At 40.1% G+C, this 14,012-nt stretch overlaps 2 protein-coding genes across 2 annotated transcripts; one reads left to right on the forward strand and one right to left on the reverse strand.

Annotated features, from left to right (window-relative positions):
* The first annotated feature begins 1,882 nt into the window (after positions 1 to 1,882).
* On the forward strand, positions 1,883 to 9,721 carry birc2 (baculoviral IAP repeat containing 2). The gene is made up of 12 exons (XM_084373948.1): positions 1,883 to 2,074; positions 3,494 to 4,403; positions 4,488 to 4,768; positions 4,884 to 5,186; positions 5,273 to 5,561; positions 6,217 to 6,316; positions 6,461 to 6,539; positions 6,640 to 6,931; positions 7,047 to 7,145; positions 8,048 to 8,203; positions 8,327 to 8,368; positions 8,633 to 9,721. Exons 2-12 carry the CDS (start codon positions 4,310 to 4,312, stop codon positions 8,824 to 8,826), a joined length of 1,929 nt encoding a protein of 642 aa, XP_084230074.1. The 5' UTR covers positions 1,883 to 2,074; positions 3,494 to 4,309; the 3' UTR covers positions 8,827 to 9,721.
* Positions 9,722 to 10,121: 400 nt separating this feature from the next.
* rpl23a (ribosomal protein L23a) lies at positions 10,122 to 13,082 on the reverse strand. The gene is made up of 5 exons (XM_084373949.1): positions 12,978 to 13,082; positions 11,827 to 12,007; positions 11,429 to 11,605; positions 10,417 to 10,486; positions 10,122 to 10,180 (listed from the first exon to the last, which is right to left on the reverse strand). The coding sequence occupies exons 1-5, from the start codon at positions 13,045 to 13,047 to the stop codon at positions 10,166 to 10,168; spliced, it is 513 nt and encodes a 170-aa protein (XP_084230075.1). The 5' UTR covers positions 13,048 to 13,082; the 3' UTR covers positions 10,122 to 10,165.
* Between the last annotated feature and the right edge of the window lie 930 nt (positions 13,083 to 14,012).

Consider the following 14,012-nt stretch of genomic DNA (forward strand, 5'->3'; position numbering starts at 1 on the left):
TAGGGAGTAGCGCTTGGCTTTAAATGGACTTACATTTCTATAGCACTTCTCCAGTCTACTGACAGCTCAAAGTGCTTTACAACACTTGTCACATTCAAACACACATTCATACACTGATGGCCATGCAAGATGCCAACCTGCTCATCAGGAGCAATGTGGGGCTCAGTATCTTTCTCAAGGATACTTTGACATGTAGTCGGGGGAGCCGGGGAATCTAACCAGCGACCTTCCGATTACTGGAAAACCCACTACCTCCCCAGCACAGCCGCCCGCCGGCTTTACTGAATGAGATTTGTGTTGTTTGTTTATTCTACAGGGGCTTTTACTGCCATCTTACCCAGAATTCTGAACTTTCCACAGTTCATCTCATGGATTTTCCCGAAGAAAATTCAAATGAAAACTTCTGTTAAATTCATGAGACCTTGCAAAATCCAATCACTGTACGGCAAATAAGTTTTTTCTTATGAATTTGTGAATTTTGGCCCTCCAAGCTAACTTTCATCATTTGTGTGTGTATTTGTGTGTATTCAGAGCCTCAACAATTGCTTATTTTTCAGTAAATCGGGTTGAAATTTCCAAAAATGTTTTGTGGACTATGAAACTTCACCTGACTTTCCATCTGCATGGGGAAAGTCTGAATTTTCACTTTCGGGTGAACTTGTCCTCTAATAGATATTATTACTTATACAATAGATAAATGCAGTATTACTGATTAGCATTGTCAGTATTGCTTTACAGACAGTCCTTGATTAAGAACATATATTATCACATAATCATCACTCAATCAAGCGTACCGATACACATATGTCCTTATACATTTGACAGCTTGCAGACCTGCTCTTGAATGCAACATTATAGGTTGTAAAGATTTCCAGGATATCTGGATCTCTCTTTTTTTTCTTTTTACAATAAAATTGAGTTTTAAGGATTGAGCTCAAGACCAGTTTTTAAGCTCTCTGTGGAAAATTATCTGAATTTCATCCTTGAGGCAACACAACAAAAAAATGACAGGTACTTTTGATAAAGAAGAAGAATCGGAGTCAATCATCAATGTGTCTTGTGGTATGAGTAAAGCCCAAATGTAGTGAAACTCTTTATTACACGTCAGTGATGAGGAGGAGTGGCTACAACATGGAAGTGAGGGGAAATACCACACAGTAAACTAAGCCATTGAAAAGATGCCTTTGCATGACTCTCTTTACTGTCTGACCTCGACAAGACCTCTGTGTAAGTATCCTCTCTTATTAGAACATTTCTTGAACCATTTATTTAACTTTAAAGCCAATATGATGTGATATATAATCTTAGACAACTGACTGATATTGTTGTTGCTATAGTTACGAGAATGTAAACTCTGTTCTAAGTGGATCAAAAATATCTCTTCATTTCTTTTTTTGTTGATCATGACACCTCTGACAATTGTAAGGTATAAACATAGGTGTGTTGATGTTTGTATGAAATCATGGTCTGTTTACATATAGATACTCACACTTAACACAGATTGCAGTTCTACAACTTTCTGTATGTTGCTGGAGGTTTTTAAAACGTGATTTGACACAACAAATGGAGGTTTTCATTTAGTTTCCTATATAATCTATTGTCTATTATCTATATAAAATGTAAAACAATAGATTGTTGTTGATTTGATCTCAGAAGCCAGTATATGAGTTTGATAAGTCTTAAATAAGGTAATAACTGTTAAAATGAACAGATCCAGTGTTAATCTTCGTACAGTGTCTAACTTTGCTCATTTGTATCGTAGCTTTCTTTGTTTACTTGCAGTAATTGAATATTCTAGTTTTTTTTCAGTAGATGATGTAACAGCCAAACAATGCTAGGTATGTAGGGCTAGCATACTGACTCTGATCCATGTATGGATGTTATGTTATTCAGAGAGCAGCAGGGCTCAGGGACAGACATTATCTGAGGGACTGACTTGACTCTAATCTGTGTGTCCTTTTCTTCTGATCCATTTTCGTTTCATTGCGAACCGGAAGCAGCGAGAGGCTGCGGCGTCTGTGACGAGAAGCTTCCATAATATCGGGACTTTCCGAGCCGTCTGAATTGCGAAACGGTGAGTGTGTCGAAGGACGTGGTAATGGGCAGCTTTGTGTGTTGTGTCTCCTACGTTTGTGGCGCTCATACCAGACAGTTTTGTTTCCCTTTCTTCGAGCTGCTGCCGCGCAGATTAATGACCAGAGTGAAGTTTGACAGTGGTTCGCGTTAGCAGACGCTAGCGTTAGCATGCTAACGCCCCCCCCAGATCTTGTCAAACTGGTTGTTTCTGGCCGTTGAATGTCATGTCACTCTACAGCTGCTAGCTACCTGTATGTGTGAACTGATGTTTGATTGCTGGAAACTATTTTAAATCACTTCAAATATTAAGTATTTAAATAAAGAGCATAGCTATTGTTAGCTGTAGCCGTATTGAACCACAACATAACTAAGCTAAGCTAGTGCTAAAACAGGAAGTCCCGTATGTGCTGAGGAAAGTACCTAACGTTACGCTACCGGAACAAAACACCAGTATCAAGGGTTAGGTCATTTCTCTACCAGCTTTAGTTCAGAAATGATTGAGGTAACTCAATAACTGACTGGTAGATCAACAGGAGAGTGACTGGAAGCTTTGTTAAAGGGGCACTCCAACAATTTTCCACATATTCTGTTTGCTTGTCATGAGGAGTGAACCTGTGTAAATAGCTGTATGATATCATATATTGCTCTGAAGTCAGAGAATGTAACCCAGATGATGTCTTAGGGATTATCTCAAATATAAATGTGTAACAGGTAATAGCCTGCATGACAAACATGCAGCATGAAGTTTGAAAGATGTGTATTTACCAGACACAGTGGGTCAAATTAATGCCATTGGTTGCATTATGGGAAACGTAGGATCCAGTGGTTGGGATATCCAAGCATCTGTCACTGTCATTGACCTTTTTGTTTAAAATCTTTCTCATGTGGCTTCAGCAGTGTTCACGGAATTTATGTGTAAATCAAAAGTGCCAAACAGTCAATTTCTAGCCTCTCAAATGTGTTGATTTTCTGAATTTCTCTGGTTTGTATGATTTAAGTGCCCATAACTTTTGGACTATTGTTTAGATAAAATTGTAAAGCCCAACTGATTTATCAGTTTGCTGATATTATTGGCACAATGATCTTCCTACCTAATATTTGTTCCCAATATTTCAGTTTCATTTATTCATATGTTGCCTGTTTTACAGCAAACAAATTCTCATTTTGTTTTGGCACTGTGTTAAAGTTATATGACACTTATCTTTACACGAAATATTAAAGTCATTTACATATGTATGATCATTGAAAGTCTTGTTATTTTGAATTGGAAAAAAATAAAAATGTTCAGAATTGAAAAGTGATGATTGTAATGATAAACCTGCAAAATGGTGTATGAGTTTGAAACATGAAAGGAAAAAGAAAGCTTAAAATTTAACACAATTGAACCTTTGTGTTTGTCTTTCTTCTTATCCTACAGGTCCTGCTGTCATCACACTAAAGAGGGGACGTTATCCTCACCAAAGGAGGACTAAAAGTTTCTTATTGGGTTTATTCTATTCAATTATGGAAGCCTAAACACCTACAAAAGGGATGTCCGAGATGGGGGGAGGGGTTTGAGAGCACGTGTCCCTTGGTCTGTGTGTGTGTGTGCGCGCGCTTGATCTTGAGACATTTATTTATTTTATAATGTTCGTACACATAATCACATACCGTATGTTAAGGTTTGAAGTGTTAGGTAATGTGTTTGACATGTCTGAGCTAAATATACAAGACCATAAAGTGTATACTGACCCTGGGTGACCTGACCACAGTGTAATATTACAATTATTGATTTAAGGATGCATTAAGATTTTGCTGTTTAAAATAGTCCAGCCTTTTTCACTGCACAGGGTGTGTTTTGTTGGACAGGCGTCCATTGGGCTGAAGCTGAAAAAGAAATATTGAAGTCCCAGCTGTTAAATGTTCAGAGGTAGTATGTTCTACTTGATAAAGGGTGGTAGGTCCAAGGTTAAATTACAGGCTGTATGCGAGGGAGTAAGATGGTTGAGGAAAGTAACAGGTCATCTACTGTGATGATAGGGATTGCTGAGGTGGTAGTTTCATTTCTTACAAAGTCTAAACACTTATTTTCTTTTTCACTGTTTCTGTCTTGTGACTCGAGTTCCCCACCTCCCCCAGTCTCAGTGTGAATGAGTGTGTCTGTGTGAGAGAGTGAGACCTTGGGTTTTCTCAAACCCCTCTCCCTTTGAGGGACATCTCTTTTTCCTTCATACTGCTCTTATTAAATCCAAAAATGGAAACTATTCTTCAAATCCAAAACAGCCAGTTTCTAATGGGCTTGTGTCGCAACGGGCCTCCGCCAGATCTGCAATACGACTACTCGTCAGGTACAAATCTTTCTTGATTATTTACCTTTATCAGATTTATTTGAATGTATTTTTGTGTTAATATGATGTAATTTTCATCCTCAGAGCTTTTCCGCATCTCCACTTTTGCTCGATTCCCACCTTCGGCAGTCACCGAGCGAAGTCTGGCGAGGGCAGGTTGGTTCTACACCGGCGTGAGAGACCGCGTGGAGTGTTTCAGGTGTAACGTGAGGACAGAGGGCTGGCAGGCCGGAGATTGTCCGACAGAGAAACACAGACAGCTCTCTCCTTCCTGTCCCTTCATCCAGAGCCTCCCCTCCACAGCCAACCTGCTCTCCTCCTCACACTCCGCCTTCTCTCCGCTCCGCATTGCCCCAGTCATACCAGTAAGTTGGAAGGAGGCTTCTAAGAAGAAAAAAAATAGAGAGATAGGCACTTTAATTTTGGAAAATCATAGCTGAAGAATAGTAAATGAAATAGTTTTGCTTCATTTTATTCCAGCCTTCTGGTCCAGGCCCAGCTGCTCCAAACCCAACAGCAAGTCAAGGTGAAGAGCCAGTCGGCTACCTAAACATGGGCTTCTCGGCTCCGCCCCCCTCCAGCCCGCTTAGCTCTCGCGGTGTGGAGGATATGTCCCACCAGAGACCAACATGCCACAACCCCACCATGCGCAGAGAGCAGGAACGCCTGGACTCCTTCCACCCGTGGACACTCTCTATCATAACTCCTGCTGAGCTCGCCAAGGCAGGCTTCTACTACCTGGGCCAGGGCGACCGAGTGGCCTGCTTCAGCTGTGGAGGACAGGTGTGTATCATCACTGGGACACAGGTTAAGTGTGTTGAATTTTAAACAGCAAAAATGAAGTTTGAAGTTTTTGTTTGCATTCGCAGTTGAGTAACTGGGAGCCAGGTGACAGAGCTGTATCCGAACACCAGAGGCATTATCCAAACTGTCGTTTTGTGCGGGGGGACAGAGCCGACAACGTGTCGCTGGCCGGGGCTGCTGGAGCTGCGTCTGGAGGAGTAACTTCTCAGCTGTCTACGGGAGCCCCCGCCCTCACTAACGTGTCCAATCCTGCCATGCAGCAGAGTGAAGAGCGGCTGATCACCTTCGTCAACTGGCCATCTCGTATCCCTGTCCGGCCTGACCAGCTGGCCAAAGCTGGCTTCTACTATGTCGGTACGGACAATATCAAAGAGAGACAGTTATTAAATGGCAGCATTAAGGGTGAAAATTAAGCTACAGTATATGTTAGTAATATGTTTGTGTCTTCTTGTTCTTTCCCATATGGCCAGAAAGGTCAAGTAGTGTAGTTTTAAGAACCGGAAAAAGCAATTTAGCCGTAATTTCATTGTAACTGTGAATACCCTGCAGATAAAAAGTCTAAATGAATTTATCTTTTATATAGCAAACACTTGGTCAAACACAGTGGTCATAGAGGGACATTATTTTTAACTTTTTTAAAACAAATTTGATCCTGAAGTTGAACACAGAAGTTATTCATAATGTTCAGATTGAAGGAATGAAACCATTTCTTTTCCCTTCCCTCAACAGTTTTAATACCAGTCAGAGTTATTTTCCCCTCTGTGTGGGGGTGTCCTGTTTATTTAATTTAGAGTGGGAAAGTCCTGAGTGGGGGACACCTGGTTATTAAAGTGATCTCATATAAATTCTAAATATTGTTTTCAGCAGTGAGGTTTCAAATGAAAGAGGAAACGAAAGATGAGAAATAAGTGTCTTGGTTTCAAACAGTCATCTTTATCAGAATGTTTTTTCTTTCCCTGAAACTCCCCAAAAACCACCTGTAACACTGACAGCTTTGTTTGCCCCCAAGGTCGTAACGATGATGTCAAGTGTTTCTGCTGCGATGGAGGCCTGCGGTGCTGGGAGTCCGGAGATGATCCTTGGGTGGAACACGCTAAATGGTTTCCTCGGTAAATGCAGCTGTTAACATATTTCCTTTTTTGTGGATTGTTTCATTTGGTGTCAAAGTAGGGAAGTAAAAGACACTGCAACTTATTGTACATGCGCAGAGGATGGTTGATAACATGAGTGTTTGTTCCTCTGGTTAATTTCAGGTGTGAATATTTGCTCCAGGAGAAGGGACAAGAGTTTGTTCACCAGATCCAGGCTCGCTTCCCTCGGCTCTTTGAGCAAGTGAGTCGAGAGCTGCATACAAATCTGTTATTGGTTCAAGCATTTTGCACAGAGCAAGTCATTAAAAACTTTCTCTGTGCTTATTTTTCTCCCTCAAAAGCTTTTAACAAATGGAGACAGCAGCTCCAGAGAGTTTGTGGATCCACCAGTGGTTCATCTGGGACCAGGAGAGGAGCGCTCCGAGGACGCCGTCATGATGAACACCCCTGTGATTAAGTCTGCATTAGAGATGGGCTTTGAGCGAAGTCTAGTCAAGCAGACAGTCCAGAGCAAGATCCTGACCAGTGGAGAGAACTACAGGACAGTCCAGGAGCTGGTTTCAGACTTGCTGAGTGCCGAGGACCAGAAAAGGGAAGAGGAGCGAGAGATGCTGGCGGAGGCGATGGCATCAGGTACGGCTGACGGTTCAAGTCTCTGCGATGTTTTATGAAGAACCATGAATTCCAGTGTTTGTTGTGCTATAAGTGAATATCTGAAGACATTAAATTCCTTTTTTTGTGTTTTCAGATGGTTTCACCTTTGTGAAGAGGCACCAGGCAGCGTTGATCCAGCGTCTAAAGAGTGTTGAGCCAGTGCTGGAGCATTTAAGAGAGCAGAACGTGTTATGTAAGTTTTAATCTAAGATTATTCTACTCTACTAGAAAAAATGACAGTTAACTTGTTACTTTGGGAGGCAGGATTTAGTGGGGTTTTTCTCTTTCCGTTTTTGCCTTCATTGGACGGTAACAGTGGAGACGCAGACAGAAAACAGGCGAGAGAGAGGTGTATGAAATACATATAATGGTCGACAACTGGAACCAAATCGGCTTCGGATGTGAGCCATGCAGCCTGTGCTGTGACCATTTAGCTATCAAGGCGCTCCAGGATTTAGTTTTAACATTAATGAGACTGAAATATTTCTGAGCAAAACTAAAAAGTGTAAAAATTAAGTGAATTAAGCATTTTTATTCAGATCTTTTCCATACATTTGTCACTACAATGAGGTAACCAAACGTGGATTTACATAGTTATTGGATTTTTTCTAGTATAGGTAAGAGCTGGAACAATCAGTAGGTGAATCGATTAGTCACTGGAAAGATTTAACCGGCAGCTATTTTGATATGTTTCTCAAGCAAAAAAGCAAAAAGGCCAAATACTTTTTGGCTCCAGCTTCTTGAATGTGAGCACTTCCTGCCTTTTCTTTATCATGTATGATGGTATATAAAGAGTCTTTGTGTTTTTGACTGTTTTTTGGACAAAAGAAGCAATTTAAAGACGTAACTTTGGGATCTAATTTTTTTTCCCTTCAATCGATTAATTGGGGAAATAATCAGCAGATTAATTAAATTAAAGTAATTGATAGTTTCAGCCCTTATATAGATGCTCATCAAAATGAATGAGTGACAAGCTATTCTTCAGCGTAATCAAGTTTTTGCAAATATTTTCAAATAATCAAGGTGATGATTCTGTCATGCAGCTGTAGAGTTCAGTTAGACTGTGAGTAACTTGCCCCCCCTGTAAACCTGCAGCCACAGAGGAGTACAGCGGTCTCAAGGCTCAGACGTCTGCCCAGCAGCAAACTGCCAGGCTGATAGAGCTCATCCTCACCAAGGGAAATGCTGCGGCCGAAGTCTTCCGCAACTGGATCCAGAAAAACGACGTCCACCTGCTCAGAGATCTCATGGGTACGTTTTCCCACTGACAACACAGAATGACTGCACTTGTCACATAAAAATAATTTTATATATATAGTATATTGTTTGTGCATTAAAGCCTGAGCTCACTACATGTTGCCTTTCACATTTCAGCCCAATCAAATGAAGCTGCCTCACCAAGCCAAGATCTTTCAGGTACAAAGACACACCAGAGCCCCAGGCAGAACTTAGTTCTGTGCTTAATTGTTTTATGTGTGAAGCACTTTTTAACTTCTATTAAGTCAACTAAGTCATTGACCTTTACTTAATATTGGTGCCATGATGTAAAATTCTTAAATGTTACATGATTCATTTAATACTATGCACTTATTTAATACGGAGGTTAACAGTGCAGGAATTTACACATCCCCCCCTCAAGTTGGATTTTAGGAACAAAAATCTTTGTTTTAATTTTTGCAGACCTCCCCATGGAGGAGCAGCTGCGGCGCCTGCAGGAGGAGCGTACCTGCAAGGTGTGTATGGATAAAGAAGTCAACATCGTCTTCATCCCATGCGGACATCTGGTGGTGTGTAAGGAGTGTGCGCCGTCGCTGCGAAAGTGCCCAATCTGCAGAGGACTGGTTAAAGGCACGGTCCGAACCTTCCTCTCATAACCGAGGAGGTTGCCAGCCGTGTCCACTCAGTCTCGTGTGCCACAAAGAAGTGATTGAATGTAAGCAATATCATAGAAATCTATATATTTATTGTATAGCAGGAAGGTTGTTCATTCTTTTATTAATCTACTGTGACTCATCAGTTCATGTTAATGGAAAGAGACATTTTAGTTTCTACATCTGTCTTAACCTGGTAAGCACACATAACCTTATCTGATAGAGATGTAACATTAAAGTTTGGCTTTGCATTTTATATCTATCTGATCTATTACACACAAATTATCCTTTATTATTATGGCTGGGTGATACGTTTCATACTACCAACACTTGTCACTGTCAGCAAATAGTTAAAAATGTATAATAACAAAATAGTCAGCATTTATCCCAACAAACTGTCACTGTTATTCATTTAACCATTTTGTTCCTACAATTACACAATATTGTAGAACATGGTTCCATTTGAAACCAAGTGTCCCAGCAGTAAAATCTGAGGTATCAGAGATGGTTGTTAAGCCTTTATAGTGTCAATTAGAGGGAGCATCTACTGTAAATTACAGAAATGGCTTAAGGTCTGATTGTGACCTGAAGTGTTGATTAATCCATCTGAATCCAAAAAATAAAGTTAAACCAAACTTAATTAACTGTACCCACAGGCCTGTTTGCTTTTGTCAACGTCTTGTACATCCTGAGAAACAGACAAACTGGGATTAAAGTTTACTTTACAAAGTTTTACTTACACTTTGTCTCGGTCATCTCTCAGTCTAGTTTGAGACATCTGGCGATACCAGTCCTGCATTTTGAACAGGTTTAACAGCAGAGGTCACTCAAGTGGTCTGAACTTACTATTGAGTGAATGAAAAACATGTCAATAAACCTGGTACCACCTTGTGCTCCACCTCTGGGTGTTCAGTCTAATGTTTCAAAGTGCATCTGTCATCTGCTGTGGGAACATGCATCAGTTTTATTCCTTAACTTACATCAGTAAAATACTCCAAGATGGCAACATTAGCATACTAGAAGTTTGATGACTTGCTAAACATACTAGCTTCTTTCTCCAAGTCAGAGCAACATAATGTGGTAATCCTTCACTTACATGTTTTCTCCATCAAGTTATTTTGATGCTTTAAAAAAAAAAAAAAGGTTCTTGTACCAAGTTGTGAATTCAGTCTTGCATGTCCCATAATTGCCATTTGTGAATAACTCAATGGGGACAAAAGCATGAAAACCCTAATTTAGTGAGTGTATCCATGAATAAAGACAAGATACTCACAAAACACACAAGGACACTTAACCGGTTTGGTTTATACAAATATTTATTCTTCCACAAGTCTCTGCCAGTTTAGATGATGCCAATCTGTAGAGAAGGAAAGGACATGAATTACATCACATACATCAACAGAGTGATAACAGCTGTACCTGCACGTCTGGCATCAGTGGTTCCTTTGAATGCATCACAAACATTCAGACTATTTAAAATTTTACATCATTTGCACAGGATTGATAACTTTTGAAAGCAAATACAACAATTTTGTTGAACTAAAGGCTTTCAAAACCAAAAAGCTGCACCCTGTTAGATGACTTGACACTCACCTTGTTTGCAACATCCAACGCATCGTAATCTGGTGCGAGACGAACGTACGCCTTCTTCTCACCGTCGGGCCTGAAGACGGGTCAGAAGAAAAACAAGATCAAATGAAAGAAGATGGTAAGTATAATCTATATTGACAATGAGACTGTAGGGATGCACAGAAATGAGAATTCTTGGCCAAAGCTGAACATAAGGAAATACTTGGCTGAATAGGCTACCATGACCTACTGGTAATTTTTTCCCCGATTTGCTAAATTGTACCATTGCATAAGTTAAATCAATTTTGCTTGCAATTTATGCTTTTTAAATAGCACATTTAAATTACAAAACAATAAGAGCAAGAAATAATCTGAAACAAGTTTTAGACAAAAGACATCAAGGGCATAAACACATGTACACAGTGCACTTAGATTGAAACGTTTTTAGACAGCTCTACTTGCTGAATATAAATAAATGAGCACAACGTAGAAACATGAGACTGATCCCTTTGTCCCGATCCAATTGATTTACAAAAGGAGTACGTAGTATCAATATTTTTGGATCGATCCCCCCACCCCTGCTATTTTCCAAAGTCCAGTTTGAGTTGCCGCTCTCTTTGTTATCAGTAGGCGCATTCATGGACGTATTATAATACTCCATGGGCACATTACGTTCTCACACACTCTGTCAAAAACTTCGGCCTTTTCACTCATTCGGCTGAATACCGAATGTGTTGATTTTAAATATTTTGGGGCTGAAAATGTGGTGCATCCCTAGTAGACTGTTCAAATGGTCATTACTCCACATGTAACGTCTATCTTGAAGGGCATATTAAGTCTTACAAGTGGTAGTTTACTCCATTTCATGAAAGAAACTCCAAAGGTTGATGGGATTACGGTGAGCAAATATACCAATAATTCGTCTTGAATTATGAAGAGTACATTAAAAGAGTGAACAAGACTGTACACTCATTCAATTCAGCCTCCAACAAGACAACATAAAACTAGCCCTCAGTTCAGCCTGGGTAAGGACTACCTGATGAGAGTGTTGACTTTGGCGACGTCGATGTCGTACAGCTTCTTGACAGCGTGTTTGATCTGGTGCTTGTTTGCCTTGACATCCACGATGAACACGAGTGTGTTGTTGTCCTCAATCTTCTTCATGGCGGACTCTGTTGTCAAGGGGAACTTGATGATGGCATAGTGATCCAACCTACAGGGGAAAAAAATCATTAGGCTACACATCTCACACTTCCCTGATCATACGCCTTTGCTTATTGTTTGCCGCTACAAACATGTATAATGTTTTAGTGGGGTGCATCAGTCGTTTAAAATCTGGAATCATGTTTTTTCATACTTTGATCGCATTAAACATCATGTGCACCAGGTTATGACTCTGCATTTTAAAGGCAGAAGACTGTCGTTTTAACTCACTTGTTCCTGCGAGGAGCACTCTTACGAGGATACTTGGGCTGTCTGCGGAGACGGAGGGTTTTAGGGCGACGGAAGGTGGGAGAAGTCCTCATCTTCTTCTTCCTCTGACTGTGAACGCCCTTGAGCACAGCCTTCTTGGCCTTCAGGGCCTTCGACTTGGCCTCAGTCTTGGCAGGGACCGCTAAAACAGAAATATCATTATTAGACCTTGTCAGTTGTTGATGCTCCTCAAGTGGGTGTTAAGGCACAAAACACTTTGGGTCATCATCACTCTCCTGCAAATATTTGACACAATTTATTTAACTTAAATAAATCCATCAATACTTGTAGCTGACCAAATCTTGTTATTCCCTTTATAAAATAGAAAAGCTAGTTACAGACAAACTGATGCATTTAAAACACCTTTACTTGTATTTCACAAAAAGGACTAAGTGGTGTAACCAGAGCACTTTAGCACATTAGGCTATGGCTGTTTTAAAATCAAGTAAGTTACTAGCAACCAAAATACACACACCAGCTTCCGTGCATATGGTGACAGTCTCGGCTAACTGCCTCACCAGTTAACGAGAAAACCGACTGTCACACTGAAAAACGTCAAATGGCCCTCGTACTCCCAGTTAGTTACCCTAGTGATATCTACAGCTATCGAAATGGCAGCAGATTCCCGCACTGTGCGTACCTTTCTTGACGATACATCTGCAACTTACAGTGCTAACTTTCACGTGTAGCTAATGAAACGTTCCCAGTACAGTTGAGTTGTAGCTAGTGCTAACATTATCACCAAACACCTAATCCACAAACGTTTTCCACAACATCTAAAAGCTACTAACACTTAACGGTAACTAGCCGCGCCCGTATTAGACTACGTAGAAGGACATCAGGCAGAATAAGTTTTAAATAGACAGCATTTCAGTCCGCTTCTACCAGGCTAACACGCTAATACTAGCTTAGCATCACGTTCCAGCATAACGTTACATGCCGGACTCACGGTCTACGTTATCTACATATTTACACAGTTCACAGCAACACAGTGAGATTATTTTAACTTCTGTCTGTTTATCTTTACATTACGGGTACATCTGATGAACATCAGAGGTATTATTTCTGTAAACGGGGCGAATAATTCATTAAAAATTGTAAGATTGACGAACCTTCCTTCTTCACCTTCGGTGCCATGTTGAGAAAGGAAGATTGGACGGGGTTTCCTGCGGTATAATGCATGGGCGAGATCCCACCGCAGATGTATCGCGAGAGTTAAAAAGTCCACCCTCACTGCCTGACAGCAGATGGGTCACATTCCTGAATCTAGTGTTTGTTGCCTCGTCTATTACAAAATAGTCACATATCGACTATTTGGCAAACTATCTGTATAATTTGCAGTGATAATGTTTTATTTCAGGTGGTGGGCCGACCTTTTTTTCTGTTCAGGGTGAATACATTTTCCTTTAGTACGAGATGAAAACACACTATAATGTTATGTAAGATTTTAGAAGATTATTTCTGGTTGGCACCACATTGAGTTACGCCAAAATAAAAAAGCTATTAAAGGTTTTTTTTTTTTTTGTAAGATATAGTACTGCACATGCACACACTGTATTATTTGGGGGGTTTTGTTTGCTTGTTTCATGGAAAAATAGCTTACTGAGCTAGCTAGCTTCCCGTCAATTAGCTTTCTTCACTTCAGATTTCCTTAATTTTTAAAAACCCTTTAAAAAGAGTGAACCCAGGATTGTATGGCTGTAGTATGATTAGCATTAAATGTAAGTTGTTGAAAGTTGAAGACTGTTCTTGCTGCTATAGGTTCACAAAATCTTTGTTGCCCTTGTGAACTAAAACTGTCATGTGTTTCACCTTTTCCACACCTGAATTGCTCTAAACCATGTACCACTCTGCATAAATGAAAAGCTAAAAATAGAAATCTCCTGTGCTGTAGAAATCACTTAAAAATAGTATTTTGCTGGTGGCTAGCCCAGTTCCAGCTGTTAGTAAGCAGCAGCTTCCATTAAGACTAAATACAAAGATGTTATATTTTCAGACTCTATTACTCTAGCTATACATGGATATTAAACATTTTAAGAAAACTTGTTTCCCGTTCCCTCCAATAACTTAATGCTTTCAATTAGTTATATTTATACTGAAAATATGTGAAAAGTATTTATTAGGCTTATCTATTAATGTACTTGGGT

Source organism: Pagrus pagrus (genome assembly GCF_965226575.1).
Source record: "Pagrus pagrus genome assembly, chromosome: 14".
NCBI lineage: Eukaryota > Metazoa > Chordata > Actinopteri > Spariformes > Sparidae > Pagrus > Pagrus pagrus.